The 23,157-nt window shown below is 47.9% G+C and overlaps 2 protein-coding genes across 6 annotated transcripts in view; one reads left to right on the top strand and one right to left on the bottom strand.

The window, feature by feature from the left end:
- Positions 1–18,642, top strand: part of CDHR2 (cadherin related family member 2) — a 32,365-nt gene extending 13,723 nt beyond the window's left edge. For 3 of the 5 annotated variants that reach the window (XM_081184924.1, XM_081184923.1, XM_081184921.1), the window contains 24 exons: positions 2,009–2,152; positions 4,124–4,199; positions 5,046–5,152; positions 5,259–5,492; positions 6,193–6,348; positions 6,850–7,017; positions 7,222–7,283; positions 7,412–7,652; positions 7,925–8,164; positions 8,631–8,700; positions 9,440–10,054; positions 11,105–11,176; positions 11,613–11,662; positions 12,153–12,304; positions 12,789–12,891; positions 12,986–13,074; positions 13,392–13,475; positions 13,917–13,994; positions 14,800–14,860; positions 15,265–15,389; positions 16,080–16,193; positions 16,787–16,861; positions 17,191–17,266; positions 18,128–18,642. In XM_081184924.1, coding sequence (XP_081041050.1) covers positions 2,009–2,152; positions 4,124–4,199; positions 5,046–5,152; positions 5,259–5,492; positions 6,193–6,348; positions 6,850–7,017; positions 7,222–7,283; positions 7,412–7,652; positions 7,925–8,164; positions 8,631–8,700; positions 9,440–10,054; positions 11,105–11,176; positions 11,613–11,662; positions 12,153–12,304; positions 12,789–12,891; positions 12,986–13,074; positions 13,392–13,475; positions 13,917–13,994; positions 14,800–14,860; positions 15,265–15,389; positions 16,080–16,193; positions 16,787–16,861; positions 17,191–17,266; positions 18,128–18,283 — 3,348 coding nt within the window. In that variant the 3' untranslated portion in view covers positions 18,284–18,642. Of the gene's footprint in view, positions 1–2,008; positions 2,153–4,123; positions 4,200–5,045; positions 5,153–5,258; positions 5,493–6,192; positions 6,349–6,849; positions 7,018–7,221; positions 7,284–7,411; positions 7,653–7,924; positions 8,165–8,630; positions 8,701–9,439; positions 10,055–11,104; positions 11,177–11,612; positions 11,663–12,152; positions 12,305–12,788; positions 12,892–12,985; positions 13,075–13,391; positions 13,476–13,916; positions 13,995–14,799; positions 14,861–15,264; positions 15,390–16,079; positions 16,194–16,786; positions 16,862–17,190; positions 17,267–18,127 lie in introns of those variants that run through there. The other 2 variants (XM_081184922.1, XM_081184925.1) reach the window with 2 other exon arrangements.
- Positions 1–23,157, bottom strand: part of KIAA1191 — a 282,731-nt gene that overhangs the window by 166,140 nt on the left and 93,434 nt on the right. The window lies entirely within an intron of this gene.

Here is a 23,157-nt window from a genome sequence, read left to right as displayed (position 1 = left end):
TGAGCACCCTTTGGGTTCGGTCAGTCAGCCAGTTACAAATCCACTGAGTGGTAGCAGAGTCAAGACCGCATTTTACCAGCTTCTTTACAAGAATATCATGGGGCACCTTGTCAAATGCCTTACTGAAATCAAGGTAGGCTATATCCACTGAGTTCCCTTCATCTACCAGGCTTGTAATTCTGTCAAAAAATGAGATCAGGTTAGTCTGACATGACTTATTTTTCAGAAATCCATGCTGACTATTGGTGATCACAGCATTCCTTTCTAGGTGCTCACAGACTGTTTGCTTAATGATCTGCTCCAGAATCTTCCCTGCTATTGATGTCAGACTGACTGGGCGGTAATTATTTGGGTCCTCTCTTTTCCCCTTTTTGAAAATAGGGACAACATTTGCCCTCCTCCAGTCTGCCGGGACTTCGCCTGTTCTCCAGGATTTCTCGAAGATGACTGCCAGTGGTTCTGAGATCACATCTGCCAGTTCTTTTAATACTCTTGGATGCAGTTCATCTGGCCCTGGAGACTTGAATACATCTAAACTAGCCAAATATTCTTGTACTGCCTCCTTAGTTATTCTGGGCTGTGTTTCCTTTGCTGAATCATTTGCTCCAAATTCTTCAGGTCGGGCATTGTTTTCTTTATCGGAGAAGACTGAGGCAAAGAAGGCATTGAGGAGTTCAGCCCTTTCTGTGTCCCCTGTTTGCATTTCACCATCTTCTCCTCTGAGTGACCCCACTGTTTCTTTGTTCTTCCTTTTGCTACGAACATACCCATAAAAGCCTTTTTTGTTGCTTTTAACCTCTCTAGCAAGCCTGAGTTCATTCTGTGCTTTAGCTTTTCTGACTTTGTGTCTACACGTGCTGGCTATTTGTTTGAATTCCTCTTTGGTGGTTTCCCCCCTTTTCCATTTTTTGTACACATCCTTTTTTAATCTTAATTCAGTTAAAAGTTCTTTAGATAGCCACCCTGGCTTCTTTAGGCACCTTCCATGTTTCCGTCTCATTGGTATTGCCTGACGTTGTGCTTTTACTATCTCCCTCTTAACAAACTCCCAGCCATCATGAACTCCCTTTCCTTTTAGTATTGCTGTCCATGGGATCTCACCCAGCACTTCCCTAAGTTTTATGAAGTCGGCTTTCTTAAAGTCAAGAAATTGAGTCCTAGTATGCTTGGCTGCTCCTTTCCGCTGTATAAAAAAAAAGAAAAAGTGACAGGCCAGTCTTGGCCAATTTATATTTGTGGAGGCCCCATTAGCTGCTGGTTTTCAAGGCTTTGGGGATATGATTCCCCCTTTGAAAGCATACTTGGAGCCAATTCTTTTGTCATTCCAGTGCCAAGTAAAGGCTTACCTGTGGGTCAAGGCATTTTTTGTATGTTAGTGCAGTTCCAGCTTTTCAGATGCATGTGAAAAACATATCTTTTTGGTCTGGTACTCCCCATTTGTTAATGCTTGGTAATATTGTGCAGTATTTTGATATTTTTAGATGGTGATATTTGCATATACATTGTCTATCTTTGTCATAACTCCATAACTCCAGCAGTCCTACTCTGAGTAAAACTCAATTGAAACCCACCCAACGATTTGGCTAAAATTGGGAGGTGCTTTTCTGTTATTTCTTTCATAATCTAAGCACCAGTTGATCCAAAACCAGATTTTCAAGCAATGAAGAAAGATTGCTAAGCTGTGAACAAACACTTCTGCATCAGCATGTGCTTTCCTCAGTATCTTCCATCCTCTTCCTTTGGTTGCTCTTCTTTTAAGATGCATTAGAAGACTTGGATATTTGTAGTACTGGTAGCAGTAGAAACAATTACATTTAAAGAAGTTGGAAGCAAATAAGAGTGTCTACCAGACAAGGGTGTTGTTTCTTTACTGTGCAATGAGCAGGAAGGGTTTACTAGGGACAAAACAGTATGTATTGCTGCAGAGAAGGGATACATTTTGGGTAGGTAGAGAGAACAGAGTTTAAGTGATCATTCTATCTGTGTGTCTCTCCCTCTCCTTCTCTAGGATAATGGGGGATTATTGCATGGCCAGTTCATCTATCAGAACAACACAGCCTATCTGTCTGTGACAGTTGTTGATGTGGCTGACCTGGACCCTGTATTCCTGGGAGCACCATACTCAGGCTCCGTACCAGAGAACTGCCCACTGGTAAGGGATGTCTTCAGCTTTCTAGTGTCCTCCTGACCCTCAAGTGATAAAATCCTGCAGCTTCTGACATGGCTCTCTTTTGACATGAAAAAATTGGAGCCTTTTGGAGTTTCCCATCAAATTGTACCTTGTTGCATCTGTCTGTCTGTCTGTCTGTCTGTCTGTCTGTCTGTCTGTCTGTCTGTCTGTGTCGGTCTAGGACAAGCATATGAGTGTGGTAAATATGTGGGATTAACCTTAGCACTTCAAGGGGAAACCGTGTCCTTCATGGCAGCAGTTCTCAACAAAGCAGCTTTGAAACTTGGCCAGAGCAAGAAAGAAAGGAACATGGCATCAACTGTGGAGTGAACACAGGTCACTTTTGCAACTCACTCAGGGATCAGAGTAAGGCAGCTGGGCAGCCCCAATGGCCGATACTTCTGCGCCTCTCCCAGCTTTGGAGGGCAGAGCAGTGTGTGTGTGTCCCCCAGAGGCTGCCCTGCACCCTTTTCAGCCAGCCTGCTACATTCAGGTGCAATGGCGGGTGCTGCTGCATGACCAGTGTTGAAGCTGAGTTGAAATGCCACTCTAGTTGGCTTCTGTCCATAGAACTGGGTGGAAGTTGTGGTGGTGGCATCTTGTCCTTTGCTTTAGCCAGGCATAGGCAAACTCAGCCCTCCAGATGTTTTGGGACTACAACTCCCATCATCCCTGACCACTGGTCCTGTTAGCTAGTGATGATGGGCGTTGTAGTCCCAAAACATCTGGAGGGCCGAGTTTGCCTATGCCTGCTTTAGGCAAATGCCTTTAAGGGGACCTTGAGTTATTTTGGGGTCGTGAGTTGCCAAGCACTTGAAGTTGGCAAGCAGGAACTTCATACCCATCTAACATGTCTCTGATGAAAATAGGGACGTCCCATTCCATAATGATCGTTTTACTATTTATACCCCACACATCTTACTGGGTTGCCCCAGCCACTCTGAGCAGCTTCCAACACATATAAAAACATAATCAATCATTCAACATTAAAAAAAACCTTCGCTATCTGGGATTGCCTTCAGACAACTCGGTGGTTGGATAACTCCATACCCTCCAACATTTCTCCAATGAAAATAAGGACATCCTAAGGAAATACAGCACGGGACATTCCGAGATCAAATCAGAAAACGGAACGGCTTCTCTAAATCAGAGAATAGGGACACTTGGGGAGTCTGGAACTTAGGAACACAGGAAGCTGCCTTATATTGAGTCAGACCCACTGGCCCATCTAGCTCAGTATTGTCTGCACTGACTGGCAGCAGCTCTCCAGGTTTTCAGACATATTGGTCTCTCTCAGCCTTACCTAGAGATACATAGATAGATACATAGATAGATAGATAGATAGATAGATAGATAGATAGATGATAGATAGATGATAGATATATTTTTAAAACTCTGTTTATATGCTGCTGTAATATAAAGATATAGCACAGCAGTTTACAGCAATATAAAAACATAAAATTAAGCAATAAAGTAATAAAAAGTTAAAAGCAAGTTAAAAGCAAATATAAATTTGAAACAAACATCAATAGACCATTATGGGGAATGTACTCATAACTGCCTACATAGGCCTAGTGGAGCAGAAAAATTTCCAGCAAGTGTTTAAAAGTTGGCACAGAAGGTGCCTGCTGAATCTCTTTTGCCAGGGTTTTCACCAGGATGATGAAATGAAAGGCTCAGTTTCTTGTCAAAGGAGCCTCCCCAACCCATCGAATGACCAAAGATGCTCCTGCAGATAATCTCAGCAATCACTCTGGAATACAAGGGTGCAGGCTATCCCTGAGGGACCCTGTACCCAAGTAGTTGAGATGTTGAGGACTGAATGTGGGGCCTTCGGCTTGCAAGGTAGATGCTCTGCCACTGAGCTACGGACCTCAAGGCCTGTCCTTTCCCTATTCACTGGGGGCTGGTACAAAGCAGGCCTAGCACTCACTGGCCATTTCCTCATCCTAGGGCACATCAGTGGTGAAGGTGCAGGCCATTGACCAGGACAAGAATGTGAATGACATCATCGATTACAGCATCATCAGTGAGTGATGGAAGGGTGGATCAGGGCACAATGGGCCATGAAGTGTGCAGACGGTACTTAGAGTTCCTGAGATCCTGTATCTCTCTTTGTGTGTAGGTGGTTTATGAAATGCCGGGCGGTGCTGAGGAGGTGATTGACAGGGTACCAACAATGAGGGAGGGAAAGGCCAAAGAACAAATGGGCTGACAGCTCGTAGCAAATGGTGAAAGGTCTGCACAGCAGTTTAGATGTTCTTTCTGTTCCAGTGGATCACTCAAGCTCTTCCCACTGAGACTGACAGTATAAGCAGCCATAATGAGCTACCATGGGCTGGTAGCTACATCCATGGTACCACAACCCATCAGGTTGTGTTGGTGATTTAAAGTTGTAAGGTAAAGGTGAAGGATCCCTGACAGTTAAGTCCAGTTGCGAACGACTCTGGGGTTGAAGTGCTCATCTCGCTTTATTGGCCGAGGGAGCCGATGTTTGTACGCAGACACTTTTTCTGGGTCATGTGGCTGGCATGACTAAGCAGCTTCTGGCGAAACCAGAGCAGTGCATGGAAACGCCATTTACCTTCCCGCCGGAGCGGTACCTATTTATCTCCTTGCACTTTGACATGCTTTTGAACTGCTAGGTGGGCAGGAGCTGGGACCGAACAACGGGAGCTCCCCCCATTGCGGGGATTCGAACCACCGGCCTTCCAATTGGCAAGCCCAAGGCTCAGTGGTTTACACCACAGTGCCACCCCCATCCCGATTTAAAGTTGTGTCTATGTAGAAAACAGCGTGACTGGGGCTCCACTCCAGTGTGGTTGATGACATGTGTCCCTACTCCTACCCCACCATTCTTTTCCCTCTGCCCTAGCTGCCACTAGCTTGTTCACGATCAACAATGCCACAGGAGTCATTACTGTGAGTGGCCACCTGGACCGAGAGGGCATTCCAGGTGAAGAGGTGCAGCTCCAGGTTGTGGTGAGTAGCAGGCAGTTGTGGGAAGTGGTAGATCTCTCTGCCCTCCCCCCCCCTGCCCCCGTCCAAGGCCTCAGTTTCTCTCTCTCTCTCTTGCTTCATTTCTCAGGCTCGGGAACGAAACCTCAACATTTACCAGCAGGTGGCGCAAGTGAACACCACTGTGACCATCCAGGTCACTGACATAAATGACAACAAGCCTCAGTTCTATCTGTGCGAGGACTACGCAACCTGTGACTTCACAGGCCCTCCAGAAGGTGACTTTTCCGGTGAGATTGAGGAACACGCTTCTTCCAGAACACCTGTGGCTGGCCTCAACATTGTGGCCTATGATCCTGACAAGGTGAGCAGGAGAGGAGAGTCTATGAGGCTTCGTGTGGGTGGGATTCAAAGCTCAAAGGACAAGGAGATACCAGGGATGATTGATGCCAGTGCTATCCTGGGATGCTGCTCCCCTTTTCGCCTATAACTATCATGTTAGCGTTGGGCCATTCATACCATGCAGTGGGAAGGTGGCTCCTTATGATTTTTGACAAGCATCTGCATCGCTATAGAAGGAAAACAGGTGAAGATGGAGTATAACTCAAAACATAAGCCAAAGGTCAATCTAAAATGTCTCATCCCATATTGTAAGATGCTAAAAGTATATTCAGTAGTGTGCCACAGTCGGTCCAAGACCATTTGTAATGTTCTTCAATATGAAATTTATATAGAGAATATACTATGTCAACAACTGTAGTATTTTAGCTACTGGAAAATTCAAGGGTAGGTGGTCCGAACACAGTTCTGTAGCTGCTATCTCCTATTTCTAGTCTAGGGCAAAAGACTGTATTATACCATTGTATGTGCCTCCGTGTGTGTATGTGTGTAGCATACGTGTAGTCAGTATGTGCATTTGTGTGTGGTCTGTGTGGGTGCATGAGAGTGTGAGTGGGGGTGGGGGGGGATGACGGATGGTTACTTTTGCTTTGGCCATGCTGAGCACTGGGAGGCTGGCTACTCCTGTTTGATTATCCAAGCTCTCTGACTTCTTCCCTACACAGGGCTCCAATGGCACCTTCCAGCTGTCCCTGCGGGGTCCAGATGCGTTTGCATTTTCAGTCTCACCCCGGAAAATCGTGAATGAAGGCACCGTTCAGGTCCTTGTAAGCAATTCAAGTCTTGTGGACTACGAAAAGACACCTACTATGACTGTGGAGGTGAGTGAAACAAGGGCCAGGGAGAGTCCCATTCCCTTCCTGCCAAGAACTGGGATCTTAACTCAGCCGTTTGTTCGCTAAAAGTAACTGAATCTCCTTCTAGGCCATTTCAGTGTAGAAGACCTAAGTGAGGATTATGATCAGACACCCCAGAAGGTAGCTTTAAAAGGACTTCATTCTGCTATCTGCTCAGAGCCTGAAGCCGTCAGGCTGTGTGGGAACTGTGTAGTTAGCACTGTGTGACTGACCATCTTCTTGTAGAATCAAAGCATCCCCACCAGCTCTGGATTCTCATCAAGTATGAGCATCCTATTATACCTGGCTGGCTGCCAAGGAAATAGGCCCATGATGTAGGCAGCCTTTGAAGACCAGAAGACCTTGTTTAGTTCCTTCCCACAAAAGGCGGCAGCATGGAGTTTAGTAAGAGTCACTCTGAAGCCACTTCTGTCCCCATGACCATGCTTGGGCTGAGGTTTACTTGGCTCCTTCTAATCCTGGCAGATTGTAGCAAATGACACTGGAAGGGACACCGATTGCTGCTCCTTTGCCATGGTCACCATCAATCTCACGGATATCAATGACCACAGACCTGAGTTCAACCAGAGCGAGTACAAACTTTACGTACTGGAGGAGAGTCCACCTGGCACCGTTGTCTCCTCTAACATCACGGTAAGCGAGTTCCGCAGCTGCCTTGGGACCAGGAGGTGAGGGCAGAGAACTCTCTGTCTGTGTCATCAGAAGGACCTATTCTCTGTGATGTGGCCAGGTGCTTCATAGCCATGTTGAGAAGCAGGTATCTTGGGCTCCCTCCACATCCCCAATGGGGAAGTCAATTAAAAATAACAGTCAATTTGATCCTTTTGCTTTCTGCAGGCTACTGATCCAGACAGTGGAAAGTATGGAGAGATCACCTACTATCTGCTTCCTCAGAGCATGTATGTACATGGGATTGCTAGAGAAACAGGGGGAGGAACAAGGAGAGCATTGTGGTGTAGGCCTACTTTTGCTGGGAGAAAACTAGAATATCTCAAAACTAAGGATGTGTCTTTTATCTGTTATGCAGCCATTCCACGTTCACAGTGAATGCAACAAGCGGGGCAGTGCTAGTGGAGAATGGCTCTAATCTGGATTGGGGAAAGCGTGCTGTCTATTATGCCACCTTGCAGGCAGTGGATGGGGGCGGTCTGTCTGGATCCACACAGTTGGAGATCACAGTAGTTGACATCAACAACAACCCTCCAGTTGTGGTGGGCTCCTACAATGTCTTTGTCACGGAGGGCCAAGAAACCCGTGTCCAGATCCAGGTAATTTCAAGGCAACATTTCCTCCTTTATTGGACCTGAGCATTGGGCCTCTTTCCAAATGAGGCTGCTGTGCACTTTAAAGAAGTAGCCCTGGCATGATTTACTCATGGGACAACAAGTAATTACTTACTCCTAGTACATGCACCTGAAAGTTTATGTGGCAGGAGACACCTTCACACTTAGGGCTCACCCACACTTCCCATTTGGCCGAAGCAAGCAGGTTCTTACTTCTTCTCATTGTTGGCTGAAAATTCCCTCAACTCACTTCCCAGGCCACCGACCAGGACGATCCAGAGACCAATAATAGCCGCTTGCAGTTTGAGATTGTGCCTGGCGAATTCAGCAGCAACTTCACTCTCGACCCGAACACAGGAGTGCTGAGCAGTGAAGGGCCCTTGGACCGAGAAGCCATCCCTGCAGAGCTGGAGGGCAAGATGGTGGTGACAGTCCTTGCGCATGACTTGGGCATCCCTCAGTTGAACGACACAGTGAACGTCACCTTCATCGTGGAGGTAATGGTGCACCCTGTCAGGGCTCTGGAAAAAGGAGACTAATGCATAAAGAGGCACCTTAGGCCCTGCTCAGAGTGTCTGTAGGTGATGGAAACAGGCACCCTAAGAGTGTGTGTTTTGTGGCAGATGGCTAACCCATGGTATTGGGGTCTCAGAAACTGTGTCATCCCTGCTCTGTCATTGCTGCGAGGATGCCCTCTATTATCTCGAGTACAGATGAAGCTGCCTTAGACTGAATCAAATTATTGGTCCATTGAGCTCTGTGTGGTCTACACTGACTGGCAGCAGCTCTCCAGGGATTCAAGCAGGGTTCTCTCTCTCAACACTCCTTGGAGATGCCGGGGAATTGAACCTGAGACCTTCTGCATGCAAGGCAGATAATCTACCACTGAGCTATAGCCCTTCCCCTAAGTGGATGCTTGGATGTGGAATTGCCCCATTACCAGTTTCCCCCTTTTCTCTTTAGGACATAAATGACAACGCACCCAGATTCAACAGCTCCTTTTATGAATTTTCCGTTCCAGAGGGCTTGAAAGGTACGGTGAGCCAGTGATCTTTAGTCCAGAGTGGAAAGGAACTAGGATTAACCTGGGACAACAATATGATGCAACAAGAGAGTCTGGCAACAGGGGCAGACCTTGGGGTCTCAAATTTCAGTAGCCCCCAATGCAATGCCAAAATTTGGTGCCCTCCCTTCCATTCTACATCATAGTTGTGGTGCCCCCTGAGGCACTCCGAGGCTTTGCACTCTGCACTCAGTGCGCCCGAACATGTCGCTCTCCCCTGAATCTGTCTCTGTTGACAAAAATAGTATGCACAACAAATAGGGGGACCCAACTTATATCTAAATAATACCTGCATTGTACTAATAGGTTTTCGACCATATACGAAAACATTATCTGTTTTGGCAAGCAGTCTTTTTCAAGTTCTTACAGATAAATGCTAACTTCTGGTTCCTTTGGCAGAGTGGTATTTGCTTAGGAAATTATAAATTATCATTTATCTGTAGAAATTTGAAAAACCAACCAACCCCTACTTGCTAAAACAGATGTTTTACCAGTGATCTGTAGTATTTATTGCATTGATTAGCAGTGGGGAACAGGAAGATGTGGCAAGGCATTAAACAGGAAGCATATAATGGCTTTTCCTAGTTAGGAGGTGTTGCTTTTCATGAGCATTATAAGTGTAGAGGTTGCATTGCTTTTTAAGATCTGTGGGGCTGTGGCAATGTGGTGAAAATGTTGTTATTCTTTCTAACTAACCTTCCATCTCCAGGTGTCTTTGTGGGGAGTGTGGAGGCTACCGATGCTGATCAAACAGTGATAAACAACCGTATCTCATTCTACATTGTAAGCAGTGCAGGTTCAAATAACTTTATGGTGCGTTCAAATCGCCTTGGCTCTGGCTGGTACCAGGGGATCTTGAATCTGGACTCCGATGTTGCTCTTGACTATGATCGACTCCAGCAGAAGTTCTTCAATCTGACTGTGCAGGCGGAAAATTCAGACTTTGGGGGGACCGTGGAAGCTGTCACCGCTGTGGTGAGGGTGAACGTGCTGGATGTCAACGACGAGTCCCCAACCATTGAGCCATCTCCACCACGAGACATTGAAGTTTTGGAGAACGTCACCCTGCATGAGTTAGTTGTCACGCTAAATGCCACCGACATGGACACCAACCACTCACTGGTATTCCAGGAGTTAGCTGTAGCCTGCTTCAGTCATTCAGTCAATGTGGGCAACGTGTGCCGGGAGTGGTTCCTTCTGGAGCCCAATGGCTCAATTTTTGTGAATAGTTCGGAGATAGACTATGAGGCCTGTGACCTGGTGGAGCTCACATTGCGTGTTAAGGATGAGTTCACTGAGAAGGGAGACCCCTTCAGTGGAAATGGTAAGACATTAGGATGAAGACTTGGTTCTGCATCCCCTCCGAATCTTGAGCTTTACAGCTTCCTTCCTTTTCTCCATCAGTCCTACTTTCTCTTTGTGGCTAGGATGTAGCATTAGGTCCTAGCTGGAGATGCTTCAGGGAGCCATGCTTGTTGGGTAATGGAAATACTATATGCTCCAGTCCCAGCCTCCCCTCAGAGGCAGTGTGCATTGTATATAGAAAAGCTCCTGAAGGAAATGAGTCAGTGGAATAGAAAGTTGGTACCTGGGCAAACTTTCCAGAGTCTCATCTACCTTGTTGCACAGTTGACTTTAAAAAACATGTTGTCATTGCATGAGGAAACAGCTAAGTGTGATGGTGGCACAATAACTCAACCTGTGTTCTGCTGGGGTTTTTTAAATAAAGCACAGGGTCCTAGATTGGGGAGATTATGGAGAGGGAGGGACTGAATTTCCACCACCTGCACTTCTCCTCCCAATCCCAAATAATCTTTTATCTGCAGCCATTTTTCTCCCAGCAGGGGTTACTCGTGGTTCAGGAGGCCCACTGGGAGAAATATGGCTACAGAGAACCTGTTTTAGAGGGGAAAGCATGGGTGAAAGGATCCCATTCACATTTTCTGTCCCCGCAAGCTATCTCTTTAAGTATCTGCCCTGATCCCCATTCTTTTAGATGGATTTAGTGACAAAGTGGTTGAACACTAGGTTCTGTCAATGAAACGACTTAATTGCCATAAGCTTATTTTCTTATCTCTGTGGTTCTGCTGCTATTGCATCTACTTTGGATCTACTTTGTGGGAGGAATGTCATCGCTAATCTGGTCCCAGCATCTTCACAGCTGGAGGTTCCTTAGCACTGTAGAATGGTGGCAACATAACAGTGAACTAATTTAGTAAGCTATGTGAATGGGCTGTTTGTTGAAGGACTTGAGAGACAAACCTTGATAGGTGATGTAGTATTGTGTTCCTCACTGGGAGCAGGGTGGAGTCTGCAGAGCCACTTCAGTCAGTAACTAGTGCCTCCTCTGTTGTGCCTTTTCTTCTTCCTGCAGAGACCCTGAGAATCTTAATCACTGATGTGAATGACAACCCACCAGTGTTTGAAGAAAGCACCACCACCTTTGGTGAGAGCAATATATGCAAGAGAAATGTGCTGCTACTGCCCCCTAATGGATAGATGGGTAGATGGTGGTGTATGAGAGACTGCATCAAAGATTCTCCTCCAGCTTTGTCCTCTTTTGATAGAAATTCCTCTTGCCTGCTCTTTGGGGCTGAAATAATTGGAGTCCCCCCTTTAATGAATTAAAAGCAATCGTAGCTCTCAGAAAGCTCCTCCTTCCATGGGAAGGGTATCCTTTCCTCCTCCAGTAGTGTCAAATAACCCATCTTCCCCTGTCAATTGTTAAGGGAGGAGCAGCTGGTTGCCTTCCTGTCTAACATTAGCCAGGACAAAGGAGGCTGGAGCTAGAAGTGAGAGCAAGCTCTTAGAAAAGACCTCTGTCCAGCATGCCCTGCTCTTTGGCACCCATTCTTTGATCTGTATCTGGTGTTTTGTTGCAGTGATAATCCCAGAAGTCTCTTCTGTGAACCTGCAGGTGGCTGTGGTCAAGGTGAGAGAATGCAATGTTGGGGCACATGTGTGTATGGGTGTGTACTCATTTGGGTACACAGTGCTATGTATACTGTGGTCTGTATTTGCCTGAGCTTGAGTCTGGACTAAGGATTCTGAGCTCCTGTGTTCCGATTCAATACATTATGTCCAATCACAGAACATTTCAGGATTTGGGCCTCTGCCATTGGCCCTTGAACTCTGACTCGTAATTCGCAGCTTGAAAGTTTAGACAGCCAGTCATGTTGGGAGTGGGAGTGGCCCAGGGTTTCAGGAATGTATATAAGCAGTTGCTTTGCACCTGTTTCCCAGTTAGGTAGTTCAATAAAGGTTCTTGCTGTTATCACTGTGTCTTGCCTCGTGGGAACCTACCTACACTTCACACAGCTCCTTCCTTGTGGTGGGAACTGGCTCCTAGTTCCCACAGGCTATGTGATGTGGGGTAGTTCAAAGAAGCAGCAACAATAATGTCCTCCTCCTCCTCCTTCCAGGCTAAAGACGCTGATTCGGGTGTGAACAGAGTGATTTCATTTGCCATCTCCAGGGTACTTTTCATCCCAGACAATGGACCTGAGCAGATCCGTGAAAATCTTTTCAAAGTGGAGACAACAGCAGAGAAGGACCTCTACATTGGGAGCATCCAGTAATTGATGGGGTTTTGTTGTCTGGGAGCTTTGTGGAGACCACAAGGGTTGCCACTGTATTGACAGGGAGAGGAAATCCAGGAAGAATGGAAGCCAAGAGGAAAGTGTAGCATTGCCAGTCATTTGATCTTGGAGGAATTCTGATAATAGCTTGAGCATGACCAATGCAGCTATACTCCTGGCATCCTATCCAGAAAGAGAGTGTTGCTTCTCAGCACAGACAGTGATAGCAAAATAGGTAGCTTAAATGTTAACACTAGCTTCTCACTTTCTCCTGTTCGGGGTCTAATACTTCACTATAAATTCCAGTTTAGTACATGTTTTATCTGGTCTCCCTGTGATCTGTCCCCAAGCTTGGAGCAGTGTCCTAAGGGCCACATGCACAGACAGGGCATTGTGGAACTAGGGGCTGGTCTGTCCCTGTACAGACTCTGGGATCAGGAACTCTCAGTCCCTGTGATATCAATTTCTCTGTTTCTGCAGAGTTGCCAGCAGCCTTGACAGTTCATTGAAGGGTCAGTATCGGGTGACAGTGGAAGCCAAGGACCACGGGAACCCTCCACTGTATTCCTCAGTATCACTGGACGTAAGACAGCTTTCTGATCTACCCAGATTCCTTTCGCAATGCAGACATTCACCATGACTTTCTTCTGAGAACATTTGCCTCTCTCTTTCTCCAGATCTACACCGTTGATCAGAGCTACCGTGTCCGGCTGGTGTTTGATTCCTCCTTGCAGGACGTGCAGTCTAATTCGGGTGAAATCAATGTGTATGGCATTTTTCCCTTCCCTTCAGTGGGTTGATCCAGGGACATATCTATTGTATTGCAATTTGAATTCCATGGAAAATACAACATAAGAAAGGAAAGAAGCACTGCAAATATAATTAAAAACTGAGGGCTTTGTGTTCACTAACAATTCCTATTCCGCTAATGTTTTCATATCTAAAGCCGGATTCTGAAACTTACTGGCACCAATACTATCTCATGCCCCAGGGTGCAGGGCAAGCCATGCACCACAGAGGAGCCGACCCCTGAACATGAAGTTAGAGACACTTAGAGACACTCATTTTCTGTGCTTCTTCCAGGGCTCTGAGTATAGCTACCCAAGCAACTGTCTATGTAGCAAACATCAAGTCCATCGAGGATTCCGGGAGCTCCAGATCTGACAGGTGACTGGGACAGAACAAGATGAAAGGAAATGAGTGAAGCTAAAGGGAAGACAGTAGTGCCTGAGAAGCATGAACAAAGGGGGAAGTACTTGTGATGCTTGCATCTATGGCTGGTCACAGGCATAGGAAGTATGCTGGTAGGAAGTATGTTTGAATGTCTGTAGAGTAAATGGAGAGGGGTAAAGAATATTTGCGGATTCATGTCCTCCTTGAGGTTCAAAGCACTGAGATTGCATGTAACCAGTGTGACATGATGCTGTTGACTCTGTAGTGCTGATTCATCAGGGGTTGGCTGTGTTTGCAAAGCCAGTCAGGTTACCCAATAATTCCCTGGGGGTTGGCTCTTTGATCAGTAAAAGGTCTAGGAAGGTGCTTCTGGCAATACCCCTTCCCCATCCCCATACATGTCCATCTTACACATCACCATCTCAACTCCTCTAGGGCTGTGGTGAAGACAGCAATGGAGGCCTATTTCGTCTATAGCAATGGCACAGCTCTGATGCCCGGAGAAGTACGCATGTAAGTGATGCATCACAGTGGAGATGGGCTGGGCTGGGCTGAGAAGCCCAGGCAAAGGTCAGTGTGGCCTTCCCCAACCTGATGCTCTCCAGATTAAAGCATTGTAGTCTAAAACATATCCCATCATCCCTGACCATTGGCCAGACTAGCTGGGGCTGATGGGAGTTGAAGTCCAAAATATCTGGAGAGTGCCAGGTTAGGGAAGGCTGAGCTCAAGAGCATGGGTAGGAGGAAAGGGGGGAGCATCAGAAAGGGGAAATGTGTATCTGCTCTGGCAGAAGTTTGCATGGCAAGGAAGTGTTTGAATTATGAGGGGAAAGGTAAGGATGGCTGATCCCCTCTGACTTAAACCCAGTTTGAATGAAATCATAGCCCTCCCCAGGTCTTCTAAAACCAGTAGTTAAGAGGCCAGGCTCCCTCTTCCCCCCACTCCCAGTAATTTGAATCGTGGGGAAAGTTTCCCCTTGGGATGTAGTGATGGCCACCAATTTGGATGGCTTTAAAGAAGCACTAGCCAAATTCATGGAGGTTAAGGCTATCAGTGGCTACTAGCCACTCCAATGGCTGTGTTCCATCTCCACTGTCAGATGCAACAGACCTCTTTATACCAGTTGCTAGGAATCCCAAGTGGGCAGGAGAGTCCTGTTGAACTCATTGTCATTCTCCTCCTTGTGGGTTTCTTATGAGCATCTGGTTGACCCCTGTGAGAACAGGATGGTGGACTAAATGGGCCTTTGGCCTGATCCAGCAGGGCTTCTTATATCCCAAGGAACACTTCATGGACACCTTTCTGTCTTCTTTCCAGACTCATCCAGAGAAACCCTGGGGAACTCTCTCGGTTGCTCAAGCTTGGCCTATCCATCATTGTGAGTGCACATTTCCTGCTCATACTCCCAAACACTGAGGAGCAACTCTAGGGTCTCTTTGAAGTAAGGCGGCAGTGGTGGGATTTGTCAAAGCTCAAACAGGAGAGCTCTGTCGGAATGGGTGCATCGGAGGCTTGGTGTGTGCCCCTGGCAAGACAGCAAGCTCTACCTTGCCAGGGCAAGTGAGATGGCCATGGGAGAGATTGTGTGGCTGGAGCCAATGCTGGTGGAGAAACGGGCACCCTGGCAGAATGGCATGCTGGAAACCAATCTTGCACCACAGCTGGGACTGGCATAGAGAGAGGCTGTGTGCACTGAGGCTGTAACCAGGGCATAACTGAAACATTATGTTGTAGACATGGGTGCTTGCTGAGCCAGTGTAGTGATACTCTTGTGTATCCCAGGGCCCTGTGGAGGTGACGCAGTCCAACAAGGAGAATGAGCTGTTCGCTGTCATTGCAGGGCTGGCTGTGGCTGCACTTGTTATCCTCATCGTCATGATCCTGATAATCATAGGCATGAGGAAAAGGTACAAAAGTGCCCTTCCCCTTATTATGGCAGGTATACGAATGTACTTGCTGCAGCTGGTTCGACGCTGCCTCTATTTGTTTCTGCACACTCAACAAAAAAGGGGCTGGTGTATTATTAAGGGCTTTTTTGTGGGGGGTGGACAGGGTTGTTGCTGTTACTGCTGTTTTTTTGTCTATTTCATGTTATGATTTGTGTGGAAATGGTTTGCTGTTTGATTGATGTGTTTGTTATGTAATTACGTATGTATTTTTTCATGTTGTAAGCCACTCGAGCATGGTTTTAACTGTGGAAAGGCAGCATACAAATGAAATTCTAAATGTATGTACACATGCTGCACTGCATCAGCACCTTCCCAAAAGCCAGCATAGCCTGCATCCCTCACGTGGTTCCACCATTCTGCTATTCCGCATGCTTGGTTTTGTGGCATTCTCATGGTAGGGCAGCATGTTCCCTGCCCTGACCAATAGCCATGATGGCTAAGTACTACTTGCAGAGGGAGAGTACCTCTGAATACTAGCTGCTGGAGATCATGTGTGGTGGGAGTGTTGGCCATGCCCTACCTGAGGGCTTCCCATGGGCATCTGGTTGCCTATGGTGGGAACAGGATGCTGGGCTCAATAGGCCTTTGGTCTTCTCCAGCAGGGCTCTTCTTAGGTTGTTCACTCTTCTTTCTCATTTCTTTTTGCAGTTATGTGAGGAAGCTGAGGGCCTTAAAAGCCCTGAAGGTGGCTTCAAAGTTCTCACCTGGTGACGTGGTACAGGGGCCTGCTATCCCTGGGACCAACAAATACAACACAGAAGGGTATGCTTTTGGGGCGGGGCAAGGTTTGCTCTAGTAAAAGGGGTGTATCCTGGATTGACCCGTGGAGGGGCAAAATCAGGAAGAAACGTAAGCGTGTGCCTGCCTCCTAGTAGACCTCATGCCCTTTAGTTATTCAAATTTGTGTTGTTAAACTCCATGTGCTGAACTGGTCCTGTACTGAATTTGCAATGACAGAAGTATGTCCAGAATCTCCAGACAAATTCAGAAAAGGATTGATCTGTGGCTATACAGTGGAGAGGATTGGATTTGATGCCCAGGGGGATATCCATATTTTTAGCCAATTACTAGTGAATTTCCTTCTTAGAAATGTCAAACTCTGCTGTACATGGGTAAGCAAAATTAAGGCGGAAGCTGCTAGTAGCCTTGACTATAGGTGATACACATTTTGTGCAACACCACAAGGCTGTTGCTGCACTGTGTGCATCACACTGATAATTGTTATCAATTATGCATTGCATGTGATTTTGTTGCCTGTCTGGCACTCTGTGCTGTCTAGTCAGCTGAATGATAAGATTGTGGTGGGCTGAATTTGTAGCGATTAAGAAACTCACCACTGGACTATTCTTCCTCAGGGCTAACCCCGTGCTTGGTTTCTCCTTGTACCCCTCCCTGGACCTGGAGGAAAACGCCAGCTCTGAAGTGGCCAGGTATGCCTACGAATCCTGTCTTTCAGTCTCAACTCCTGTGTATGAACCAGGTCAAGATTGAATGAATGAAACTGACTTGCCCTTCAAAGCCCCTCTTTCATGCATTGCCCCAAAGGTCACATTTGCCATGGGGCTGCTGCCAAAGAACTGAGTTGGCCACACACCCATTGTAATGTTTAGAATGACTAGCCACGTAAGGCAGGGCCACCACTTTGCGAGCCCTTTCCCCTCACTTCACATCCCTGGCTCCCGCTGGTGGGGGCATGGAGACTGGCGGCTAGGGGTGACAAAGAGCTCCCTAATCAGCCCATGCTGCTTTCTCTTTACAGCCTGAACTCCCTTGATGAGAACATGGTTGATGCTCCAGAAGTTGCTCCAGAGGTTGCTCCAGCCGCTTACAAAAGGGTGAGGACCCTCAAACCTGTCACTCCCCACAGGACATTCTCCCAGCCAAAGCATGTTCCTGACATTTGATGATGACGATGACATACCTTTCAACTTTTTCCGATGCAAAACCAGGATGCTCGTCTTCCGGGGCACGCTCCCGGGTGTGTCATGTGACACATGCCCCTAAAAAGTGCCTCCCTTGTTTCATTTTTCCTTCTCTTTTGAAGAGCCCTGGACTGTTAATCCAAATGCCAGGTAGTGGCCCTTTATGACCACCATCAGGCCACACACCCTGTAGATGACCCAGTGTGACTTTGTCACAAGGCACATTCCAGTCAGGTAACCTATTACTGGTGAACCAGCCATATGTATGTCTTCAAGTTCAGCGAGGCTCTCACGGGGCGTCTCATCTTGCAGCACCACTGTTAGCAGGCCTCACAGGGGCCTTCCCAATCCACTGGGATGGGCAGTAAGAGGTATCGTGCAGGTATTCCGTGTACAGCCACGGAAAGTGCCTTCTGCACTACACTTCAAGGGTTTGCTGCAATGTGCCCGGCTCTCTTCAAGTGTAATGACAGGCCTGGAAAGACCCACTACTATGCTGTAGTAGCCTAGCTGCAACGGAGCTAAGATCTAAGGTATGTCAGCAGACACACACCCCAGGCTACCTCTTCAAAGTGGATCTGTTCTCTTAGACCTGATATTCAGCTTTCACATGCAGAGGTTCAGGTTCCTGCACCACAGGAAATGACTGCTTATGTGGTCAACGCTGCAGTTCTTGGAGTGACAATCCACCCAATAATCCAAGGACACAATGGCAAATAGGACTTTACAACATAGATGGATCATATTCTAATCTCATACTCTCTTTCATCCCAGCAGGACAAAGCAGATGCTGTACACCAGGAAAATGGCCAGAATGAGCCACTGAAAGCTGCCTTAGAAAGCCACAAGAAAGACAAACCAGAGCAACCGGGACACACCAAGCAGTCTTTTGCCTTCGACAACACCTCTTTGGACACCAGTGATCTCTGATCACACTCTGCTTCCTCCTGGCAGAGGAAGAGACACTTATGAGCAGGACTTGTATAGCAACATTGGCTGGGAGACATTGCGTCAGCAACTGTGAAGAAACTCACTGGGAATCCTTTTTAATCCATGATTTATGATTGTCTGCAAGCCTGCATCCTAGGCAGAAATGAGCCTGGCCCAAACTAGAGAGATCACACTGAACAACAAGAAAGTGGAAGAGGTGGTAAGTGCCTACCATGCTAGGCAACACCAGTAGTTTCATGTGTTCAAAAGGTACGATGCAAAATGGCTTGTGGGTTCATTTTTTTAAAAAAACAATCAAGCAGTGTATAAATTTCATGAAATAAATAACATAATAAAAATTCCACCTCTCACTGGAAACAGGGCAGGGAGGGAATGGGGATTTAGAGTATTAGGTTGTATCCAACCGAACCTAGCACTAAGAGACAGTTTGTCAGCACAAGGATTTCTGCTTGCACACTGGGGTGTCCCCCCTCCCTGTGCATCCCCTAAATATGTTCACTCAACACTCTGGATAAGGTTTGGGAAGGGTGCAGGGTATGGGAGAAGGGGGCAAGTTTTGTTGCACAAGTGGAGATGCATGTACTGAATATCACCCAAAGCTGCTAATCTCTGGGCATAGAACCTGTGCTGTGCAGTGCTACCACTATCCCTGCTAAGGTGATGTATCTTACCTTGTTTTCCAAGAAATCATGATAGACTGGTGGCCAGGTAGCACATTCAGCTTCCCATGTATCACCAGTGACAAAATAACAAGCCACTGTCCTGATTCAGCTCCTTGTATCCCGGACTCACCTTTTCTTTTACTGGGATAATAATCCAAGCTTGAGTATTCCTCTGGAAAAGTGTATTGTGGGGTTCTAAGGATAGGGCCTATATAATCCTAGCTGTAACAGCTAAAGCCCTTCCTGATCACCAACTAACTTGCAGCTGCTTCGCAGGTTATTTGCAGTGCCTTTGATATGTGGTTGGGTTTGTGGAGAAGCAAATGGGGGGAAACATTGGAGCAAGATCCAGGATCTGCCTAAGGCGGGGGTCGGCAACCTGCGGCTCCAGAGCCGCATGTGGCTCTTTAAAGCCTTTGCTGCGGCTCCGGGGCGGAGGCGCGAGGGAAGGAGGCGAGGGGCGGGGGCGAGGGGAGGGTGCGAGGGGAGGAGGCGAGGGGCGGGGGCGAGGGGAGGGCGCGAGGGAAGGAGGCGAGGGGAGGGGGCGAGGGGAGGGCGCGAGGGAAGGAGGCGAGGGGCGGGGGAGGGCGCGAGGGGAGGGCGCGAGGGGAGGAGGCGGAGGAGTTAGTTGCCTGAAGCCACTGTTCAAAACTGGTCACTGTTTTGAAGGGGAGTGAAGAACACACACTCAAAAAAAGGTAACTTGTTAATTTAATGTTTATTATGTTTACTGATTTGTGCTTTGTGACTGTTTGAGGTGGGGTTTTTTTCTTGGGAGGCTGGGCGGCGCGAAGAGAGGGAGGCTTGTGGTAGCGTCGGGGCTTGTCTCTAGCAAAGTAAGTCCTCGCTATTTGGTCACATGCGCAGCATTCTCCTTGTTGGGGTTTAGGTGGCTTTGGAGCTCCAACACTTGCTTTGCCGGCTGCTTTCAAAAGCGTCGGAATCAGCTGTGCTGTTGCTGGGTAACCGGATCGTCCCAGCAGCCATCTTATTTGCCCATGTGGTCTTCTGAGGCGGCCGCCATCTTACTATAGGAAATTCCACGTGGGGGTTAGTTGCCTGAAGCCCCTTTTTAGTTGCCTGAAGCCCCTTTTTAAACTTAAGCAGGGGAAAGTTTGGTGAATAGCTAACACTTTCCTTGGGGAACGTTATGCAACAGCTTATTGCTGGTCTTTGTCGTCCCGCCTTTGTAAGCAGGCTGCATTGAAAGGGGGCATATACACTGGTCACTGTTTTGAAGGGGAGTGAAGAACACACACTCAAAAAAAGGTAACTTGTTAATTTAATGTTTATTTCTATGAGGAGGAGTAATTCTGAGGGGTCAAACAAAGAAATAATAAAAAGTGTCAAAAAAGGTATTTTTATAATGACGAATGCCTCATTATTATATATTATTTACATCAGGCACTGATTATGATTTATGGTACACTGGGGCCCTGATTAATTTTCTATGGCATTTTGGGGCATTGGTTATTGGGCATAGCAAGTTGCGGTCGCGTGGAATTTGTGCTTTGTGACCGTTTGAAGTGGGTTTTTTTTCTTGGGAGGCTGGGCGGCGTGAAGAGAGGGATTATTTTTATAATGACGAGGATGACATTGGGCCCTCATTATTAATTATTATTTACATCAGGCACTGATTATGATTTATGGTTTACTGGGGCCCTGGTTAATTTTCTTTGGCATTTTGTGGCATTGATTATGCAGTCGCGGTCGCGTGGAATTCCACGTGGAGTTAGTTGCCTGAAGCCCCTTTTTAGTTGCTTGAAGCCCCTTTTTAAACTTAAGCAGGGGAAAGTTTGGTGAAAGTTTGGTGAAAGTTTGGTGAATTGCTGCCAAGGAGTGTGGTGGAGTCTCCTTCTTTGGAGGTCTTTAAGCAGAGGCTTGACAACCATATCTCAGGAGTGCTCTGATGGTGTTTCCTGCTTGGCAGGGGGTTGGACTCGATGGCCCTTGTGGTCTCTTCCACATATGTATGTGAGCAGGTCTTCTCCAACATGAACTATATTAAAAACAAACACCGATCACGCCTCACAGATGACAGCTTGCAAGCCTGTGTGAAAATGAAGGTGACGTCTTACAGCCCTGATGTGCAGACACTGAGCACTGAGGTTCAGGAGCAAAAGTCCCATTAACCTGGTTACCTGGTTGTAAATTAAATATTTTAATCAGCTATTAATTTGTCCTTTTTTCTTGAGATTGACGGCTGACTGCACGATCCTGTATATATAGCATTAAGGCCAGAAACAATATATGCGGTGTTATATTTGTTTTAAATGTTGCAATGTTTTTGTGGCTCCCAGTTGTTGTTGTTTTTTTGGAAACGGGTCCAAGTGGCTCTTTTTGTCTTAAAGGTTGCAGACCCCTGGCCTAAGGTATCACCTCTTCACGACTGTAAGGAAGATGCTAGGTTAGGAGAAAAGTATATTGCCCAGTCAAATGGCAAACATATTAATGATTGCAAAACTAGAAGTGTGCCTCTTCTCTGCTTTTTGCTTGACGGGCATTGTGAGTCTGTTTGGTTAACAGATAAACCCTTTCCCCTACCCCTCAGCCCATAGTCAGTGCTTTCTGAAGTAGGCTTTGAATTGGTTTACCATTTGCATGGCTGTGTGAAGCATGTGTGCCTTCCCAATATATATTCAGCAAATGAGGGAGCGTTTCCCTCACAGTCTGGAATTATTATACAGTGGTGCCTCGCAATACGAAATTAATTCGTTCCGCAAATCTCTTCGTCTTGCGGTTTTTTCGTCTTGCGATGCACGGTTTCCCATAGGAATGCATTGAAAATCAATTAATGCGTTCCTAGGGAAACCGCCTTCAGACCTGAAGGCTGGGGGGGGGACACAAGGGCTTTTCTTCCCACCCCCAGCATTTTAAAAAACCCCGGGACAGCGGAGGACTTCTCCGCTGTCCGGGCGATCTTAAAATGCTGGCGGGCGGCATTTTAAAATCGCCCCGGACAGCGGAGGACTTCTCCGCTGTCCGGGGCGATTTAAAAGCCCCTGGGAAGGCAGGCAGGGGGGACAAAGACTTTTGCCCCCCGCCAGCCTTCAGAAGAGGTCCTGGACCTCTTCTGAAGGCGGGCGGGGGGCGAAAGTCTTTGCTCCCCCCCGCCTGCCTTCAAAAGGTTTCCCCGCGGCGGCGGGAGGTGTCCCCTGCCCCCCGCCCGGCTTCGGAGCACCGGGAGAAGCGATCTCCCCGCAGCCCCTTGCTGCAAAAGACGTCCGGGGGAAGCGGGAAGCGAAGCGCTTCGCTTCCCACTGCCCCCGAACCTCTTCTGAAGCAAGGGGCTTCAGGGAGATCGCTATCTCCCCCCAGCCCCTTGCTTCAGAAGAGGTTCGGGGGCAGTGGGAAGCGAAGCGCTTCGCTTCCCGCTTCCCCCGGACGTCTTTTGCAGCAAGGGGCTGCAGGGAGATCGCTATCTCCCTGCAGCCCCTTGCTTCAGAAGAGGTTCGGGGGCAGTGGGAAGCGAAGCGCTTCGCTTCCCGCTTCCCCCGGACGTCTTTTGCAGCAAGGGGCTGCAGGGAGATCGCAATCTCCCCCCAGCCCCTTGCTTCAGAAGAGGTTCGGGGGCAGCGGGAAGCGAAGCGCTTCGCTTCCCGCTTCCCCCGGACGTCTTTTGCAGCAAGGGGCTGCAGGGAGATCGCTATCTCCCCCCAGCCCCTTGCTTCAGAAGAGGTTCGGGGGCAGCGGGAAGCGAAGCGCTTCGCTTCCCGCTTCCCCCGGACGTCTTTTGCAGCAAGGGGCTACAGGGAGATCGCTATCTCCCCCCAGCCCCTTGCTTCAGAAGAGGTTCGGGGGCAGTGGGAAGCGAAGCGCTTCGCTTCCCGCTTCCCCCGGACGTCTTTTGCAGCAAGGGGCTGCAGGGAGATCGCTATCTCCCTGCAGCCCCTTGCTTCAGAAGAGGTTCGGGGGCAGTGGGAAGCGAAGCGCTTCGCTTCCCGCTTCCCCCGGACGTCTTTTGCAGCAAGGGGCTGCAGGGAGATCGCAATCTCCCCCCAGCCCCTTGCTTCAGAAGAGGTTCGGGGGCAGCGGGAAGCGAAGCGCTTCGCTTCCCGCTTCCCCCGGACGTCTTTTGCAGCAAGGGGCTGCAGGGAGATCGCTATCTCCCCCCAGCCCCTTGCTTCAGAAGAGGTTCGGGGGCAGCGGGAAGCGAAGCGCTTCGCTTCCCGCTTCCCCCGGACGTCTTTT

Source organism: Podarcis bocagei (genome assembly GCF_964188305.1).
Source record: "Podarcis bocagei genome assembly, chromosome: 2".
NCBI lineage: Eukaryota > Metazoa > Chordata > Lepidosauria > Squamata > Lacertidae > Podarcis > Podarcis bocagei.
Note: the sequence above shows the minus strand (reverse complement) of the source record. Positions and strands in the feature narration are given on the sequence as shown.